Source organism: Tachypleus tridentatus, chromosome 2, assembly GCF_004210375.1.
Source record: "Tachypleus tridentatus isolate NWPU-2018 chromosome 2, ASM421037v1, whole genome shotgun sequence".
Lineage (NCBI taxonomy): Eukaryota > Metazoa > Arthropoda > Merostomata > Xiphosura > Limulidae > Tachypleus > Tachypleus tridentatus.
Window position 1 is genome coordinate 133,166,718 of NC_134826.1, and position 22,173 is coordinate 133,188,890.

Genomic DNA, 22,173 nt, shown 5'->3' on the forward strand with positions numbered 1-22,173 from the left:
AATTCTACTATCACAGATTGAAAACAACTGATTATACTTGTTCCATATTTTGAATATGGATCTGTTTCTTTAATAAAATATTTTTAAAGCATGACTGTTGATGGTGTAGACAGTAAATATAAAACATAAAAATTCTTTTGTTAAATTTTGTTTCTAATTACATTTTCTGTTAAATTTATAGTTTTCCATTATGACTCATGAGATGCTTTACATTTAAATATGTATTGTCATTAGAATATGAACATGAATACTGATTAGTCTTTGTGAAATACTATTTATTTTACAAAGTAGATGTGTAAAAAACTTTTGCAACAAATGGTGTGAAGATAATTCTTTAGCAAACAGATTGTAAATCAATCATGTAATATCACATTCTGGAATTTATATTGTAAAATCATTACATTTTTTTGCTTTTTTGAAAGAGTGATTAATTTCTATGAAACTTGTATGTGTAAGTTATAGAAGTAATAAATAAAAGATAAATGCAAAAGGTATTTAAGATAATATATTTAAAATGGTACTTTCAGAAATTATTTTTCAAGTGGATAACAATAGAAGGTATAGTACTCTGGACACATAACATTTCTACCAATATATATCTTAAAATTAATTTGTCTCTTAAATAGAACACAGTGATAAATAATTCCGATCTTAGTTCTGAATTGTTTTGTCCGACCTGATTTAGTATACAAATATTTTCTGCTTTATTCATCAGATGAGACAAATATAGTAGAAATAATGAAAGCTTTGGCTTCTTTTATTATGACAGTAATTGCATTATGTAATTGCGATAATGTAAAATCATATGGTTACCTGGCTAACATATTTTAATATAGTAAATAACAAATTGTTTCATTTAATGGTTGTTTCAAAATGGAGATATAAACCAAAAACAGGGATAAAATTATCAAATTAGTTATTCCTTCTACATATATATTTCTGTCATTTTCACAGTTTTTATGTCATGGTATCAGTATGTTCTAAGCTACAATCAAAAGTACCAAACTAGTATGTTACATTTCACATTGTTTGCAATTTTAGGCCTTACTTAGAACTTTGTATTTGAAAATTAAACAAGCAAGTGTTTGGTGTAGGTCTTTTCACCATGTAATTTTGTCAGTGTAGACTGAAAAAATTGAAAACAATTACAAGAATAATTTTATTGCACTTTTGAAGCTGATAGAACAGAAATAATACAAATATTTTTAAATTATGTATATGTAAACTACAAAATAGGAAACTTTACAACTGGTTTACCTTCCATGCAACATGATTTACAATTTGCAGGTTTTAAAATTATTTTCCATGGCTGTCAAAATTGTTTTGTTGTTTTTAACTATGTCTTAGTTGTTTTTATTTTTTATAATTTTATTTTCAGTAATTTTCTTGGCATTATGAAAAAATACTTGTAAAAGACCAACAGTGATAAATAAATAAGAATGGGGCATCAAGATGCTTAGGAAACACACACTTGGCTCGTGAAATACCAGAGCAAATGGTTATGATTTTGTTCAGTTTTTTTGTAACATTCAATACTTGTACTGTAAAAGACAGTTTTGGAAAAGTGAATAATCACATAATTTTCTATTTTAACAAATAAACTGTTTTTTAATGTGTAAGACTAATTGAGTCAAGGTTGGAAGCAAATGTTACATATTAGTTTACAAACATTATAATTAATATTACCTGTTTTAAACTATTACTTAACAACTTGTCTTTTCTTGTGTTTATATTTAGTCATATGGATGTAGAGTAGACCTTACAAACTACACACAGATACCACAGACAAGTCCATCTTCAATTGAAGTTTCAGAAACTCTGGTCTCTAGTTCAGTACTTTCTTCATCTGTTACCACAGTTACATTACCTCAACAAAATCAACAGCATTTAGTTCTGACTTCCATATCTAAGGAAAATCTTTTGTATTCCACTCCTTTAGATACCAAGCTTCTCATTGTTGGTAAGTTGTCTCAAGTGAATAATGATTACTTTCTAAGTTTTATTTGAAAGCTTTATTTTTAATTTATTATAATAAGACCATCTGTATTGAGGAAATTTTAGATGGTTGATGTTCTGAAACTAAATTGCATTTTTACACTATTTTTTTTATTAAAATCCTAATTATCATTTCTATTAATGTTAACTAGGAGGAACATTGACATTGGAAATTTTGTGAAAGCTCAGACAAAAGTAGGGCAATAGCTAGTTAGACTAGAGTTGAATTGTTTGATATGCACTTTTATAGAGATCTCTGGTTATTAAGTTAACTAGTGAGTTCAGTGTTGTAAATTTTGAATTTCTGTTAATAATGAAGTTATAGAGATATGAGAAGTACTATATGTACAAGAGAAGTTAATAAGTCAGTGAACATTAACATTATTATGAACTTAGGCCTATCCTTAAATTACATAGAAATTGAAAAAGTCATTCTTGTAAAACTTGTTAATGGATAAATAAAATGTTTTCATTACAGTTAAGTAGACTAGACTGTGTTCTTTTTACAACATAATTCCAATAGCATCCACCCAACACTGGAAACCATTACGACAGTATGTTTTGCCACACTCGAGTTAGTTTATCTTTTTTTTTTTTTTTTGGTTTGATTAGTAATCCTGTCTTTGTGCTGTTTTTCTCTCTCTCTCTCTCTCTCTCTCTCTGGACAGTAATTGTTATAATACTTTAAATACTACTTTCCAGATCCGCAGGTTCCTCAGGAATATGACTCACCTGCACTGTTGACAGAATCGGGACACCTTCTGATGCCAGACGTTGGCTATCACAGCTTACTTCAAACTTCACAAGTTCAGGATCTAGATGCTAGCTGCTACTACTCTGTAACCACCACCAGCTCTCGCCGTGGAGCCAAACGAAAGCGTCTTTCTTCTGAAAGTTATGAAGTTGGTAGTAAAAGACGATCAGCTAGAGTAAGATTTAACACTTTGTTTTTCTGCTAAACAATAATATGTTATTATTAATGTAATATAATGATAAATTTATTATAAAGAATTATGTGGTATCTATGTCAATAAACATTATTTTACCAATATACTTTTTACCAACCCAACACAACCACCTTTCTCCTGACACTACTTTAAAGCTTAGAGTGCAAAACCAACAATATTAAATCAAATCAATGAATATTTTTTATTATTATTTTTGATTAAAAATTGTAAATTATTTGTCACATCATAATAAAGTTTGTATGACCTCCTATATTGAGCACATTTTTCAGATTGCATGGTAGTCACTGATATCTCTTTATTTACTCCTTCTTTGGAAATACTTGACCAAAGTGCATGAAATTTTGAAGGAACTCACTAGATACTACCCAATTTTGATTTCCATATAACTCAATATAATATTTTATTGAGTTTTATCCTTTGAAATTTACAAACTTTTGGTCAAACAGTTAAAAAAAACACGTTGAAAATACTTTCTTATCTTAGAAGTAAAAGTCTTATTGCTAATCAGAAAACTCAATTATATATACATCTGGTCAGTTTTATCTTGACTGATGTTCATTAACATGTGTTTTTGTTCTTTCTTTTGCCAATTTCAGTAGTTGTTGCAGCTTTAGCATATAAATTGTAAAAGAAAAGATTAATCAATGACTGCAAACCTTGGTCTTTTAAAACAGCATCTGGTTAAATTAGGTAACAGTATTTTGGCTAAAATTATTCTTGGTTTATACAAATTTATAATTATTAAATTTAATTCCTTTTCAATAAATTATGATAAATTCTTTTAGTTGCATGAATTCTTTGTATATGGTAAGTGTCATTGAAGGTAAATGTTGTCAGTACAGTACTGAAGAAGTAATATTGACTAAAATTTTAAACTTATGACATGTACCATCAAGAAATGTGAGAAAATCAACAGTACAAATCTGTTGTACCCCCAAAATAAGCTGTGTTACTACAGATTTTGTTCTAAAGATATGTCTGTGAAATGCCAAAGTCAGTCTGACTTCGAATTTGGCAAGCCAGAGTGCAAGGTGATGTTTATATAAAGATTAAAAATACTTTTTTCCATTGCACAGTTTGGAAATTGCACATATTATTATCTCTTCAACCCCCTACATCACATCTAAAGTCTTGTTTTAGTATCAGTGTTGTATCTGTTATTTTTCCTGACACAGACTGTTGCAAAATCAGCAGTGTAGGGTAACATGAAATGTTGATAACTCTGACATAAAATTCCTTACATTTTGTTTAATGTCACTCTGCATGAGATCAAGCATGAACACTTTGACCTCAACCTGTACACACTGAGTTAATAATATTCAATAAATAAGCATTTAAGTTGTCATGATATTTTGCTACTGCATGTCATATTTGTTAGACTTTACTACACTTACCTGATGTCTTGTCATATAAGTACATTTCTGTAACTTATAAATAGATAAAGATTGACAATAGAATATTTTCAGGAACAAAAACAAGTTGTAAAGAAGCTATAAACTTGTGCAATAGTGGAACTTTGAAACAATTCAGTTTTGCTATATAAAATGTACAGTTAACCCAATTCCTTAGACCAGAACATGCATGCAGCATAATTTTCTAGTTAGCTGTTTACAACCATATTTTATCATTCCATGTCATTTTAATAAGTAAGATTGCTTTGTGTGTGTGTGTGTGTTTCAAGCAAAGTAAATTAACTGCAATTCACTTTTGGCAAAAATGTTTTGTTTTAGATGCAATGAGTGTACTCAGCACCCTAGAGCAATAAAGTTCTCTAAGTAGCCAAGGAAAATTTTTGTGCTGGATGCCATTTTACTGAGCACAAGAAAAAGGCCATTATAGAAATGACAAAGGGAGATATTCATTTAAATTCAAGTCAGTTAATTAGACATGGTATGATAAAATCAATCATATATAATGCCATCATAAAAAAACATTTATAAAAACTGAAGGAAACCAGTGTAGGTACTAAAACACATTCCTCCCCCTATGCATTTTATCCAATTATTTGTCTACTACCAAAATATATTTTTGAATCAGCCAATGGAGGCCAGTTTTTTTCCATTAAATTCACTCATGAAAAATATTTTTGTTCTTCAGATCAGCATGTATGGAGACTGATGGATATCAATCAATATGAAATTTTGGGAATTGCAAAAAAATTATAATTTTCATATAATGTAAAATTATTATAAGCTCATTTTTTTCTACAGTTAACTGTTCAAAAGATACAGTGCATGTCAGACAAACAATTGGCTATTATATACACACACACGTGTATATATTCATAGATCTTGTTTCTTATTAAGTTTTGTAAACCTCCTATTATATTTTATTGTTCATACTTACAAATGGACTGTTGTTTAGTCACATTCCTATGAAACCATAATGCTCACATTGCAATAGTTTGTCTGCTCTATCCAATAGTATTAAATATTTGTGTGTAGTTATTGTCATTGGTAATATATTCTGGATGCACATGTGTGTCCAGTGGCAGTGAGTGTGTTAAACTTTTGATAACCTCCAAATATGCCAGGAGCAACTCATTCTGTAAGTCAATCACTAGAACCTGTTCTGTTTTTACAAAATGTTAAATTTATGTCCTGTCAGCTTATTATTTTCAGAATATATCTCAAAGAAATCAGAGGTATTTATTCTATAGATTGTCACATAATATTACAGGTTAAGAGATCCTTACCTATAACTGTAAGACAACCGTTTCGTCCCTAGAATCATCTTAGCACCCCTACCAGGAACCCTGATGGATAAGTCAATAAATATTCTTTTTTAAATAATGTGACCAAAACTGTCCACAGTATAAAGTGAGGCTTTACCCTTTTGTGCACAAATACAACATTTTCTTCAGAGTTAGATTCAAAATTTAAACTGCTTTATTACCCATGTATACAAACCAACTTGGAATCAAAATGTAGATAGTAAATTAATTTTTAATGTCATATAAGTTCTTAATTTTGTAAGAAAATATTAAAAACTCAATCTCTCATAGTATAAAAATTGTGTGACATTTGCTCTCTAGATTTTCCTTATTCTATAACTTATTTACCACTCCTCCAAGAAGTACAAAATTTAATGTAAGTTACTTGTTATAATACAGTTATTATTTGGGAAGTGCTTAATTTTTATAGTCTTCAATCTTATTTATTTATGGAACCATAAACTGGAAAATCAGATCCACTTGCCACACCCACCTGTCCCATCCTCTTCTTCACAAATTTCCAGCAGTTCTCTATGATATTTTATGCCATATTTTGTATAACCAATAGACAATCAAAGTTTTAATCTATCAAATGATATATTATCTTACATCCTTTTTGAACAGTAAATTGTATATTTTTCATCTAGTTTGAAACTTTATTCCTGTGTGAAACACATTGATGACCTTAACTGAATTTATAAAGGCTCTTATCACATTGTTAGAAAGGTACAAACTTTATGATAATTATATAGCATTGTTTACTTTGTGCATGTTATTATTCTGTGTTCTTAAGTGCATTATTTAATTTAAATAAAATTTATTTAGTGTAGTAGTACCATCAGTATAAAAAAGTAGGTAAAGCTCCTTCAACAGCAAAGTACTATCAGTGATGTCGAGAAACCCACTTGTTGAGAAAATTACAAGAACCGACACACAATTCAAAACAGAAATCCACCGAAAAATCACCCATACTGGACTATACATTCCTTGGGACTCAGCACATGAAACAAAACAAAAACTCAACATACTAAGAAACCAAATAAACACAGCCATAAAACTATGCTCACCAGATAAAATTAACAATGAATTAGACAAAATAAAACAATACTTCATCAACATCAATAAGTTTCCTCCACAAACCGTAGAAAACATTATACGCACACACCTAGACAGAAAGCAAAATCAACCAACTAAAGTAAATATATCTCACCTAATCAAAAATCACGAAACCATATACTGCTGTATACCATATATTCCTGACATCAGCAAACAAATAACCAACATTTGGCAAAAACTAGTAACAAAATATGACATTCCAGTTGATACCAAATTTATTCAAAAACCAGGCACAAAACTGAGGTCTATACTATGTAAAAACTACACTGACAAGCACCACACCAACATTATTTACAAAATACAATGTGATAACTGCCACGACTTCTATATTGGAGAAACAAGTAGAAAAATGGAAACCAGATTCAAAGAACATAAAAAGTCACCTTCACACGTTTTTGAACACTGCAAGTCAAATAAACACAATATAACCATAGAAAACACTCAAATACTAAATAAAGAAACAAACATAAACAAATGCAAAATTAAAGAAGCCTTACTTATACAACAACTTAAACCCAAAATAAACCAATATAAAGGAACACCTTTATACCTTTATTAATATAATAAAATAAATAAAATTATTTATTCAAACATGAATACCGCCCTCTACATTCCGACACTCAGTTACACAACCCCCTTTCAAACATGTGGTCAGCTTCCGGTCAGTTACCTCTTTCCTTTTGAACCTGACGATGACCGAAGAAGGTCGAAACGTTGAGCGCTCTTCTATGTAAAATATTTTCTCAACCCAAACGAGCCGTTTTTGCATATAAAAAGCAAAGTACTATATTTTCTGTGTTTCATGTGTGAAGTACTATATTTTCTGTCTTTCACGTGTGAAGTACTATATTTTCTGTCTTTCACGTGTGAAATACTATATTTTCTGTGTTTCATGTGTGAAGTACTATATTTTCTGTGTTTCATGTGTGAAGTACTATATTTTCTGTGTTTCATGTGTGAAGTACTATATTTTCTGTGTTTCATGTGTGAAGTACTATATTTTCTGTGTTTCATGTGTGAAGTACTATATTTTCTGTTTCATGTGTGAAGTACTATATTTTCTGTGTTTCATGTGTGAAGTACTATATTTTCTGTCATGTGTTCACTATATTTTCTGTCTTCACGTGTGAAGTACTATATTTTCTGTCTTTCACGTGTGAAGTACTATATTTTCTGTTTCACGTGTGAAGTACTATATTTTCTGTTTCATGTGTGAAGTACTATATTTTCTGTGTTTCATGTGTGAAGTACTATATTTTTCTGTTGTTGAAATACTAATTTTCTGTGTTTCATGTGTGAAGTACTATATTTTCTGTGTTTCATGTGTGAAGTACTATATTTTCTGTGTTTCATGTGTGAAGTACTATATTTTCTGTGTTTCATGTGTGAAGTACTATATTTTCTGTGTTTCATGTGTGAAGTACTATATTTTCTGTGTTTCATGTGTGAAGTACTATATTTTCTGTTTCATGTGTGAAGTACCATATTTTCTGTGTTTCACGTGTGAAGTACTATATTTTCTGTGTTTCACGTGTGAAGTACTATATTTTCTGTTTCATGTGTGAAGTACTATATTTTCTGTGTTTCATGTGTGAATTACTATATTTTCTGTGTTTCACGTGTGAAGTACTATATTTTCTGTGTTTCATGTGTGATTTTTACTTATTGTTATAAAAGTGAGTAAAATGTCAAAAACTTGTAATGTTTTATGATACATGAGGTAAAATAAAGAAAAAATATCTTCACAAGGTATGCTCATGAGTGACTCGTACAATTCGATTGAGTAATGCGTGCTGTACGTTTGCTGAGTGATTTACAACTGTGTGGTGAGATTATAAGTTATAAATATGGGTCAAAGGTGAATAAAACAATAAAATTAAGTGTAAAAAGATATATATTGTTATGATCTTTAAGATATATATTGTTATAAGCTATTTATATGTTTATAATACAATAATTTATATTTATAATAAACAGTTAGGGTTTCCTGTTACAATTTGCAGTCATTACAAAAAGAAGAGAAATTTATATTTATGTTTGAGGTTTTGAGATTATTCAGTTGAAATATGATAATTTTCAGTATTTTTATTCTCAGCATGAAAATCACTGTGTACTTGGAGCAGTCAACACTTTGAATGAGACTCCATGTATTCACAGAGAAAGTTTTAGTAAGAATAGTTAATTTTAAAAAAATCTGATTTGTTGTATTCCAAAGACTTGTAATGTTTACTGATAGTCTGCAAAATTTTGTGAAGAGTTGCCTACATTACCAAATGTGATAGTATGACTAATCTTGTGGTTACTTTGATGGTTACAAATTAGTGCTAATCATGTCTCCTGTATGGAAAGATTAATTTGTATATCAATAATTACTTCTTTTTATTTATCTCACTATTCCTATAGATACATACTAAAAAGTTATTGTCTTTACTACCAGCAACAGAGCACAGGTTCAGTGGCTTGACCGCTATTGAGTTGGTTTCCATGTACATTAAACATGTAATGATCCAAATTATAATCTAAATGTATTACCTTGCATCTAATGTTATTAAAGATCATAAACTAAGTATTTTCTCAACTTTCCAAGCTAGTCTATGATACCTCATTCAGTGCAGCTTGAAATATCCTAGATTTGATTGTTATCAGCAGACTTTCTGGATTACTAACCATCTCCTACTGATATCTTTAGTATAAGTAAGAAAGAATAAAGCAGTGTCTGTTGGGGTTCTCCACTGGTAACAAGAGTACAGTTTCACAGGGCTCAAATTATAACCTTTTGCTTTCTGCCATCCCACCTTAAAATCGAATTAATCAGTATGTATTCAAGCCATATGCTGTTATGAGCTTCTTAGTTAATTTTTCATGTGGTACCAAAAGCTTTTGAAACTCTTAAATGTATACAAGTCTGTACTCTTTTCCTCATCCAAATAATGTCCTCAAAGAGACCTTCCAGCTTAGTGCAGCTAGATTTGCTTTTGGGAAATCCATGATGGCTTCCATTTATAATATTATATTTTACTAAATGATGTTATAAATCTTCTTTTATTAGACCCTGTAGTGCTTTTTCCACTAAAAAAGTAAGTCTATCTGGCTTTTTATTTCCAGCATCTGTTAAAATCAGAATAAAATAAGGAACCTACCACACATCTGAACTTTGTTTCCATCTGGAATCTTGGGTTTTGGTTTCCATCACTAAATCATATTAAAGCTGGAAATTTAGTAAATTTTGATAAGAAGTTAGATAGTTTTCTTTTTTTTTGTCTTCCTAGTTGATATACTGCTGCTCTAATGTTTGGAAAAATAAATTCTTTGGTTATTTTTCATCACATACATAATTAGTCATTACTGTATTTCTAGGTTCGTAACACTACAAAGAAACCGCAGGATCATGTTAATTATCAGGAGCTGATACAGAAGTTTCTACCAGCTCAACTAATGTAAGATTTTCCACAGTTAATGTATTTTGTTTTGTTTTTTTATCCCATCCTGGATATCTTGGAATGATGCTAGAGTTATTAGAGCTTTTGTACATTAATGTGATGTCTTCTATATAAATATTGTTAAAATAACTTTCAGTGGTTGTTTGGTGCAAAAAATGTTTTTCAAGGAACAGATGAAAAATAATTACCATCAGAAGTATATTTATATATATTTATTTTTGAAGTAAAGTTGATGTCATGATGACTTTCTTATGTGTATTAACTAAAGAAATTTTATATTTTCAACAGTTTGTCATAATCTTAAATATTATTGTAAATTAATAAATTGTTTGGTTTCTTAAAAATAATGACTAAAAATTAATATTACTAATTTTAACTTTCTGTAGAAGAAAATTACAACTGATACATATAGGCATTTAACCCTAAAATATTTAACTACAATATAGTAAATTTTTTGTCATATACTCCTTATACAATCAAAAGGTTCAGGTGTTACAGTTTTACAGGCAAGTTTGCTAAGAGGTCAAGTTACTGTAATGCCATGCTGTAAACTAGGCTTAGCAGTTGTGGTTTTTCTTATGCACTTTTGATTACACCTTCAAAAAGATATTCAAAAGAGTCCAACTGAAAGCTTTATATAGTTTTTGCAGTGTATGACCTCTGAATTAGTCTCAAGTGAATTTAATGTTATAAAACACACACTCCTCTCCCACTTATAGCTATTACTTGAGTGCTAGGGTTTCTTCCTTTCCCATCTAAGCATTGGTTTGATTTCTTTTCTTGCTTGCTCCAGTCTTTTATACTGCACTTATTTGCTTGTAGCAATATTTATATCATGGTACTCTATATTTAATACATCCTTTATTTTGGTACTATACACAAGTACCTCGGTCAGATAATGTTTTCAGTTTTTTCATAACAAAGCATCATCAGTGGATTTCTCGGTATGTTTAGAAATAGTTTGAATGTTATTGTGTTCTCTAGTTGATTTTTATAATAATCATTATACTAATTTCAATTTTTTTTCTTCCAGTTGCAAACAGATTTATGTTATGAATTTTCAGATTATTATTTTTGGCACTGAAGCGAGTTATTTCTCTCCTATTCCACTTGTGATATCTGGTGTCACATAACATTCAGTTGCAGGAGTCACTCTTAGTTGAGACTCTTAGTGATCTTGTTCTTTATGAGATGGACACATATTGGTGTATGTGGTGGTCTTCTGGGAGGCATAAAGACTTTGAAGCTCTAATTGAGGGCAATCTATATTTTATATTTCATGTACTTTCTTTTAATCTGTTGGATTTTCAGTCCCACTGTAAGACACTAATATATTTACAGGCTTGCAGAGCTGGGATCCATGGTTTGATTCCCTAGGATGGATGCAGCAGAAGGCCCAAACTTACTTTACTCCAGCAAAACAACTTTTCTTCTCAAAACACTGTTCCAATCAATGGTAATCAACACAATCTTTACATGACCCATGACAAATGAAAAGGAAGCCATTTTAGGATAAGCTGGTTCTTAGTGTGTGATATTTTGGTCTATTTTTCAATTGCTTTTAAGCGTGCATTTTGCTCCACGCATAACTGGTTACTACTGGCACTATCACATCAGTTTTCAGACTATCACGTCCTGATTCTACTTACAAAAACAACCAAGACAGACTACCCTATCAGTACTGAGGTACCTGTTCTTGCTTCAATTCAATATGTCATTGGTCTGGGTATCTTCTATTTTCCATATTATCTCTCAATGAGGCTTAGCTGTCTCCCATCTGGTTCAATGCTATAGAATAGGATGGTACACTCTTACTCACATCTTCTGCTCCCACTGCATGGATGGTTCTTTCTTTCTTGGAGATGTAGGCATGACTCCAATTCCTTTGTGCCTTTGAGGCAAGAATACAAGCAATCCTTTTATTGGTCTTTATGCTACTGAGAATTGTAAGTGTTAATCCAGTGGTTTCCTCAGTTTCCTTTGTCTGGATCATTCTTCGATCTTGAGGAGTTGTTAAGTTGAGACACTACCACTTCCACCTCATATAAAGTTTCATCTTTTCACAAATGCTTTGTTTCAAGGATGGGGTGAAGCTACCAACAATCAGGAATTCCAGCATCTATGCAGGGATGAAGAGGATTCCCCATGCAATATTTTTGTCCTTGTTTTTAAAGTTTGGACTTCCTTTTTCTGTGGACCATTCCTTTCATATTACCATTCTAACTTCCCAAAAGGTCTTGTTAGAGAACCAGGAATGTTCAGAAATACTTATTACTATTCAGCCTTGGTTAGGAAAGAGAACCCTCCTGTTGAAATTAGGTGTATCTCCTACTACCTTTAACAAGATACTAAATAATTTAAACTTGATTAAGGCTTGCAAAGTTTGAGCTACATGTCACAATCAATGGTTATTTTCATGATAAAGGTGGCTGAAGCAATTGAAATCACATCAGTTTCAAATGACTGTACACCTATTAAGTCCTTCTATACATCTTCATTAGACTTTGGTACTTGTTGTCTTGGAAAAAATATCTTATGAATGCTAAAATGTTGATGTAATATTGAAAAACTTTTCCATTAAGAACTTCAGTTTATTGATATAACTGGTTAAATAGAACATAAACAATATTATAGATTAAATATATGTTTTAGTTCAAATAGCTGTAGCCATTGTGGCTGTTTGGTATAAAATACCTGATCTATTGACTTGCTAGTTTCTTTTCATGTAAAAGTTAACAGTCAAGAGTGTAAGTGATCAAGTTTTGTATATTTTTAAATAAAATATTGAAAATCTATGATTTTGATTATGATTTGTCTTCCTTCCCATACACATCAATTGCCACACAAGAAAATCAAAGTGCAGTTTTTATTATTTATTTATACAGGGGAGACAAAAGGGAAGAATTCAGGGAAGAGGAAGAAGGTATTATATACACTGAAGATGGGCGAGGAGGGGACCACACCTATGGCCAGTGTGAAAATACAGATTCACGTGGTAAGCCAAGATGCCAGATTACACTAGCCAACCAAGAGCTTTCCTCTACTGATATCATAAACCTTTTATGTTTAGTTTCTTCATAAAGATTTGTGTATGAAATAAAATAGAAAGAAATACATTTAATAAATTTTTATGTGAAATCTGGTTTACAAATGGAAAATTTTATTAATATCCAAATGCTTTTATGTGAAATTGTCAGATAAAATGAGCCATTATGTAAAAATACAAAACCTCTTATCTGTAGTCATTATTTGAAAAATATTTTAAGGTATGTAAAAGCTTATTAGTTTGCTAACTCAGAAAAATCTTATCTATAATATTTAAATAGATAGAAAGTTGGAAACATTAGTATCAGAATGAAGAGAGTTCAGTATTTTCTTTGTTATGAGTGTTGTTTTTCTAGATTTGTTTATGAAAGGTTTGGAGGAATAAGATAAGAGTTTTTGTCAATTTGTGACTTGCTTGATTCTTCTATAGCTTCTCAGCATATTTTATCATAAAGTATTTTTGGGAGGATTTATTATTTTTAGCTGATGTCTTAATTATGCTGACAAGTGCATAATTAAGCTCTTAAAATACCATTGGTATAGTACCTTTCTTAACTGAAGGGGCACTTGGAAGAGTGCATACCTCTGTCATGCTGCACCAATGATATTCAACTATAAAATAATATAAAAGCATGTCCATTTTGGGCAAGACAATGAGAATTAACTCTCCATATGTCCACCAAATGTTATTGAAATCTGGTCACTTTTTAGTGAGTTATAGAGCAAAAATTGTGTGAAAGCTGACCCCCATGTTAACAGATAGGGATTTTTTTTTCATTACCTTGACCTTTATTTTCCAAAAACTAATCACTTCTAAGTTGGGTCATACCAACTTTCATCCAAATCCATTCAGCTATTTCAAGAAATCTTTTTTTTGTTATTTTAGTAGTAACTAATAAGGTTACCAGTTCAGCTGTGTCATCACATCCTGTTACCACTGAAAAAAAAAAAAAAAATTGATCTCCATGCTTTAAGGTTATGGGTGAATTATGATTGTGATGTTCAAATCCCCTCTGTTTCATGAATAAAGGTACCTCAAGACTCAGTGGGGAGTGCTGTTCATTAACTCTAGAGTATCAGTTTGAAATTATGAATGGTCAGTGTAGATAGCTTGTGAGTATCTTTTCATGTATTTCAAAAACAAATAAACAGTTGATCAAGTCTCATTTTTCATCATTTCATTGGACATGGGATCAAATCTTTTGGGGGTTTAGGTATTGGACAGCATAATGGAAGGATTGGAGAAAGAAGGACAGCTAAATAATTACCTCTATTATTGAAAATAACACACCTTACAAACAGTTTTGTGCTCTTTTTTTTAACTTTTGCAGACTTACCATCTAAAACACTTCAGTCCATCATAGTGTATGGTCTCGCTCTTCTAGCAATTATGCATTTACACTAAAATATTTTATTTCGAATCAAATTCTAATCTTGTATAAATATTTGTGTGGTTAGTGGCTTTATGAGGTTTTCATTAAATCAAAGCACATCAAAACACCTATATGTAGCAAACTGATTAAGAAATTCTAAATAACGGAATCTTAGATCTTCAATTTTGATGAATAATGGTTCATGCAAGTGAGATGTACTAGTGATAGATAATTCTTTATTCATAGGAACATTATACATCTTTTAACTAGGAAATTTGTTTAGTCCAGGTTATTTTTAAAAAAAAATTTTAGATTCTTATAGATAGAGGACATTAAATGTTGTTCAGGTTTGTGGTTAGACCTAATCACAGGTTTACATTTTCCAGTTCAGTTTTTACTGCAAGATCTTAAAAGACTACGTTTTCAAACAGTCTACTCTCAAACAAGATGAATAAATAATGAAACCAAGTGTTGGAGAGTAAACATTCTTGGTTGTTGCTTCTTTTAGCAACATGAAATATTGGTTAATTGTAATACTAACTTCTGATTGTAGTGAGGTCAGTCCAACAAATTCAGTAGAAGATATTTGATATGTTTGTTTCATAAAAGGATATTTTTATTGTTAAATGGTGATAGCTCACATTCGTATTCTCAATGAATTGATTTGAAACTCTATAAAAAGTTAGTGATTTGTTTCATGGTTCCTGTAATTATGTTTTGTTTGCAGCTGCCCAAGGTATATGTTATTTGACTTATTTTTGTTTCAGAGATCTATTTTAATATGTGAAAATGTAAAACATCTGTTGATACTAGTTTTCTTGAAGTGTTTGTTTTCCCAGAATTCAGTTTCTCCATTATTTTCACTAATCACTTTCCATAGGTAATTGTGTTAATTTCTCAAGGATAATCTTTGTCAAACATTCATTTTGATTCTGACTTGATAAGAGTGCATTCTTACAGAAGAAAAGAAAACATTGAAACCCACCAACTCACTCTGTTTTGAAGAAAAAGAAGATGTAAGAAACTTTTTTGTTAAACATCAAAATAATGGTGGAATACTGGACCTTCTTTATTGCTACTTAAAACACTTGAGCGAAAAAAGTAATGTGAAGTGGTAAGTTTTCAGGATGATAAATGTAATATTATATCATTATATATTACATATATATGTAATATCATCATATGCTTATAAGTTATCTAACTAACTGCTTTAATATTCTTTTTTACAAAAACGTTTTCAATTAAATATATATATATAATTAAATACTGCTTTTTATGTTTTTATTTTTTACATTAGTTAATTTACTATAGCTTTAAATTAATTTTTGATTTTCATTTGTAATTTCTAATTATATTATTAGAGCTGACATTACTTGAAGTATTGGAGATGTTTTTCCTCGTAGTAATATTCTACCAGAAGAGTGATGAACATTCACATAATTTTCAGGACGTTATTAGACAGTTCCTCAATAAAACAATATTAATGTCTTCTGTAATGCTGACTGCCATGATTTTTATCCTACAGTCACTTTATTTTACTCAGAATAAAAGCTCTTGACTGTATTTTTAATAACCAAATAATATATAACATATAATAACCAAATATCTGTCTGTTATACTCTGTATCTCTGAATGGTTAGGAAAGAAATAAACATTCCGTATCAAAATGCTTCTTTTCATTGCAGGAAAGCTACTTGTTGTTTTCAATTCCTAAATTTTCATATCAGTATCAACAACAATCTATTTATCTTTCTGTCTTTTGAAGAGTCTATATGGGAAAAAAAAAAACCTTATTTGAAACAAAAATGTTTCTTTTGTTTGTAAAGGAATTTAAATTTCAAAGATAACAAAAGCCTATTGAACCAGATTGACTGGTGAGATCTAGTTTGCAATAAATCTATTCAGCATGTTTCTTTTATGTTACTTATAGTATTGAATAAAGTATATAAAATGTTAAATTTAAGGAAAAGTTCAAAATGGAGAAAAAAATGATAGCTCAACTTATATTTGGTTTTTCTGAATGTAATTTGATCTGAGGAAAGTTATAGACACTGTTAAACCTATCTAACTAATAGCCATTTTTGCACCATCATTCATTAATACATATACAAGTCATAACTTAAATTAGACTGTCACATGGTTGTTAAACAATGGAAAAGAAATTATTATACTCTGAAATCTCTGTAGCATTTCTGAATCATTGTATACTTAACCACGCGGGTTTGATGTGGGAAACCTCTAAGTTGAGGCTAATCGACCAGGCTGAGACATGGTTGTTAAACAATGGAAAAGAAATTATTATACTCTGAAATCTCTGTAGCATTTCTGAATCATTGTATACTTAACCACGTGGGTTTGATATGGGAAACCTCTAAGTTGAGGCTAATCGATCAGGTGTATGTATATGTCGTTATTATAGGAAATAATTCTGAAACATAAAATCACCGTCAGAATCTTAGAAACCTGAAAAGATTAAACATCATATTTTATGTATAAAATGACATAAATTTAGTACAGGGAAACTACTCACATTTTTGTCTGTAACAGCAAACATTTTATTAGTATCATGTTAGTAATCTGACATGTTGCTAATTTGGCCAATAACTCTCTATATGATAAGTGTTTGTGTGAAATGTCTACTAAACTCAGTTACAAACATCATGAACAATTAATTAGTTGAGATGTACATAAATGTTAAACATTGGGTGACACTTGAAAATTTGAGATTTCATCAACGAGAAAGTGCTGTGAACGATGATTAAATTGTTGAAGTAGATTTTTTTGTTTATATGTTTAATTTGTAACAAGTTCTTAAGAAAATTCATTATCTTTCTATTTCTGGCTCTTGTGTGTCTACAGAAAAATTTGTTCAGTATTTCTGTGCACAAAAAATTACACTTTTAACAGCTGGTCTTTCTTGTCACTAATATATACCTATGCACATAAAGTGTTAGAAATATCATAAAGTACAATAACCAGTTCTTAAAATTTATCTCGGGTTAAGTAAAAGTAATGACTGAAACCTATAAATCATTTGTATGTAGATATAAAGAAAGGCATATCAGACAAATTGAGGAAATAATCTTCTTCTAGTCATTATCCAGTCATGGATTAACAAAACAGATATTGTAGAAGTTATGCTTTATTTACCACATGTCACTAGACTGCACTTGTTTTGTGAACTTTTATGTTGCTTAAGGTTGATTTTAAAAGGATGTTCTTCTTGATTCTCTTTTTCATTCCAACTTATTAATCTGTTGACTGCCAAGCATTTCAGCTGCCATGGCAGCTCCTATTCTAGTTTTTTTTTCAACAAAATTAAGTAATTTTTAAGTAGGTCAACTGCATGTATGATGCTGACATCTAGCGTTGATGTTAGGTATTATTGAGAAGGAATTATCTCGTCCATGGCACTGTGTTACTAGTGGTACTAGTGTATTCTGGCATTATTCTAAAACTATTTAAGATCAGAATAATACTCCATAGTTTATAAGCTTAAATGTTTTATTTTGAGAGTACTTGCACTCAAGAAGTTTAATTAGTGTTCGTGAGGTATTAAAATTATGGCATCCTCTCTATGGAAAAACATCTTATTTTCTTCAGCATTTTAAAGGTTTGATCTCGAACAATCTTCCCGTGGTTTGTAAATTTAGTTACAACAAAGTGAATTAACAGTATTACTTGTTTTGTTGAAATGCATGTGTCATGTTGTTCAAAATTCTGGCTTTTGAAGACTTTCTTGAAATTTATTTAATATGAATTTAGACATTTTCTTGACTAATTTATTCAGGATTAGATTTTAAACATTCATGAGATACAGAGTGTAATTAATAGTTATTGTATTATGCAACAGATACTTATGACTTTTACTTAAACCATGTGGTACACATGCATGTATAAACCTCCTAATTAATAAATCCATTTTTCTTTTCCTATAAAAAATACTTTGATATTTAATAGTATACATATATAAAGGTAGCCTTAAAAAAATTTATAACATTATAAATACAGTTAAACAGTACTATTTTAGAGTTTGAAGGTCCTGTTATATATACATGTGTGTGTGTGTATAAAGGAATGAAATAATCACCCAAAAAATGATTGTTCATTTATCTATGTGTTAGGCATAACAGCTAGGTTCTTTTTCACATACATATCCACTATTAAGATGTATTTTTGTGTTTGCTACTCTTTAATTTGTGTGCAAGTTTTATTTGTTTTGTGTATCCAACTTTTTATTTTGGGGTAACTTTTTCAGGCCAAAACAGTTTTTACATGATTGTGCTGGTCTATTTAAAAATTTAGTATTTAATTCAGTTATTTGGATGGTTTTGAGATATGTATTTATCCTATTAAAAAAATAAGATGTTTGTGGTTGTTTCAGGCCTAGTGGGCTCACAGATGTTTACATGGCAATCTATGTAAGAAATAGAAAACACTTCACACTTCCATCATTATTTTGGTGAGTACAAATAATTTTGATTTTACAGCCGTTTTATAGGATTTGGAGAAGCAGTCAGTGTAATGGAATATCATGTTTTATACTATTTTATATCATGAATTCTTGCATTAGTTATGTTTAGAAAGTCAGTAAACAAAATTTGCATGATCTATGTGTGTGATTCTTGTTTAGAAAACTGTTGTCTTCTGTTTTAACAAACAAAATCTAGACTTAGAGATCATGCAAAGAACCTCAAAACATATAAAATTTAATACCAAGGTATTTTTTTTAACATACTGGTCTAATATGTCTAAAATTATAGAAAAGAAAAAGTGCTGTTAGCTTCAGACTTACTGCCAATTTTATTTAGCTGCTGTTTGTCTCAGCAGTGATGTAAAACTACATACTATTAAGTATATAATCTGTTCTGCCCTTTTTATCCTATTCTGGTTACTTTCTTATGACTTGTTTTATGGAAGTAAACAACAATGGCTGTATCAAAATAGGTTTGCTACTTGACTTGCTTCGAGCACACCTCCCTGCAGGATGTAAATTGCATAACTGTTACATCTCATTTGGCATCTTGTTTTTATTGTTAATTTGCAGAATTAGATATCTTTAAGTATTTAAGCCTCCAATATCTGATCATTTTGGTGCATTTGTTTGTAATTGACCTAGTTGAATAACTTATCACTTTGAAATATGGTGCAAAATATTCTCAGTCAGTGACAGCCATAGTTAGTAAAAACATTTTTTCGTGGTAAGATTGATAAATGTTGCAACAATTTTAAAATTTTTAGACCATAACATTATGTATGTTTTTACTACTATTGATTAAAATCATCAGATGTTGGCAGTGGCTATGCCAATGCCATAATCAGTATGCACATGTAGTCACATTTTCAGAATTGTTATTTTTTGTATCTCAGTTGCAGTAAGGTATTGATGGTTGAATGAAGACATTTACAACTGCAACATTTGTCTGTTACATGATAAATATATCTTTTGAACTGTGTTCTGAATTTAATGTTTCAAATATAGCACTGGCTAAATAAAAGTATCAAAATTGCAGCCACGTTTGATTAAATCTGTTCTCTGACAGTTTCCTTGTCTGTGAATTTATGGCATTAATGGCATTATTGTAGTCACTGAAACATTTTATGACTGGTTTAAATTAAAAACTTAAATTTAATATAATATAACCACTAACATCAAAGTAATAAATAAAGAAACATTATATCTAGTATGTTTGTTGTTTAAACAAGGTTTTGCCTTAACGATTGCTTTCGTTTGACTTGAACTAGTACTAACCGTTATCTCCTAAATTGACTTGTTTTAGATGTAAGAACCATGCTATGTTTTTTACAAATTTTTGTTTATTAGTATACACATTTTATAAATGAAAGTGAAGATAAAAAGTGGAAATGATAGTCTAACTACTTATTTTATGATTTTAGTCAGGATATCGACAGCGAAGTTTTCAGAAATAGAGGAATGGTAAGTTCTGCATTCTGACAGATTTATTGTTCATTATTTTCTTTAGCTTCTCTTTAATTATACACCATCTACTCCTTCACAACTAGGCTGTTTAACTTTTCATTAACATTGTGGTTTATAAAATAACTCACCTCCTCACACAGAATTTTTTTTTGTACATTTGCTTAAGAGATTTGTGTGCAACTAGCCTTGAGGGAATTTCCATCTTATTTTACAAGTTTCAGAATAAACTGTTGCATGATAATGTCGTCATGTGACTAAAGCCCTTCACCAATAGGAGGGTGGCATAGCTTCCATACATAGTATTTCTCCCTTTGCACTTTCATAATTTTTCTTCTCCTCAACATTGCATTAAATTTACATGCTTAAAATTTCTGGTCTAAGTTCAGTATGAAGTGATTTACATTTGTTATTGAATCTTTTATTTTCTTTGGCTTTTGTACTTAATCCTGTCTCAGTGGTGATGTAACACACATGCATAAGCCTTGTCTAGATCTACAGTTGCTTCTGGAGGCTTGTAACTTGTCAGAGATATTGCAACCATTGTACATCATGTTGTGGAATACCACCTACTTCTGTCCTGTTGACCAAAGTTCTTTTTCCTCAGTCAGGAATTATTCATTGGATTAGGAATTCTACTTGATTTACTTTGGGTAGTGACTTACTATTTGAGAAGTGACCTTAACCCTGAACTCTTTCTAGATTTCCTTCTCAGGTATGTTCCATGTTTATTTTTTGCCTCATGGTCCCAGTTATTAGAGATTATCTTTCTTCATTGCTTGTTTTTAGGATTTATACTGTTTACTATCTGTAATAGCTCCTCTGTCTCACTCAAATACTTTTCCCTATTCATGTTTATGAATGTTTTTGTCCCAACTTGTTTCTTTTCTTTTCTCAATTCCATTTCAGTATCTATCTGGCCTGCTTGGAGATTGGACCCATTCTGTTCTGTCCCTTTTTACTTGGTTCCCCTGATTGTTGGAATTCATTGTATTAGGTCATGTTTCTCTTCACTGTACATCTTCCTTCATCTTGTATACATGGTTTTCTTCACCTGGATGTCTTTTGTAGTCTTTCTGGAGACTTGTACTGACATTATATGACTTCAGTGGTCATTATCTTTCACGGATATTTTTCTTTCTAGATCTTGTCCTTTACTCCTTTTCCTTGTCTGGATCACTCTATTCCTAACCTTCCATTTCCAGGTTCCTGACCCTCTTCTTTTCCTCATTGTCCCTGAACTGGATGTCTAGTTCATTGCTTTTCTTGTCATTGACTATCATGTCACATACAACTTTGTGAGTACCTTCCTTTTTTTTAGCTGTTGGCTTCATTTTCTGCCAACAGTCGTTTTTCATTTCTCCACTTTGGTTTTTCTCTTTACATCATTTCTAACCCCTCTATGGCCTTTTTCACCTGGTCTGCAGTTGGTCATTATGAATGTATCAGACAACTTTCTACACTTCATTTTTGACCCACCCATCATATGATTCATACATTCTGTACATTAGTTTTACATCTTTCCTTTCCTTGCTTTTTTTCCTTTTGACTTAAGTATTGCCTCCTTTCATGTTATTTGGTATTA

The 22,173-nt window shown here is 30.5% G+C and overlaps 1 protein-coding gene across 8 annotated transcripts in view; it reads left to right on the plus strand.

Moving 5' to 3' along the window:
* LOC143245142 (calcineurin-binding protein cabin-1-like) overlaps nt 1–22,173 on the plus strand; it is a 93,496-nt gene that overhangs the window by 20,008 nt on the left and 51,315 nt on the right. For all 8 annotated transcript variants that reach the window (XM_076491080.1, XM_076491083.1, XM_076491081.1 and 5 more), the window contains exons 11-17: nt 1,738–1,960; nt 2,698–2,924; nt 10,150–10,229; nt 13,118–13,227; nt 15,611–15,764; nt 19,035–19,112; nt 20,549–20,588. In XM_076491080.1, coding sequence (XP_076347195.1) covers nt 1,738–1,960; nt 2,698–2,924; nt 10,150–10,229; nt 13,118–13,227; nt 15,611–15,764; nt 19,035–19,112; nt 20,549–20,588 — 912 coding nt within the window. The remainder of the gene's footprint in view (nt 1–1,737; nt 1,961–2,697; nt 2,925–10,149; nt 10,230–13,117; nt 13,228–15,610; nt 15,765–19,034; nt 19,113–20,548; nt 20,589–22,173) is intronic.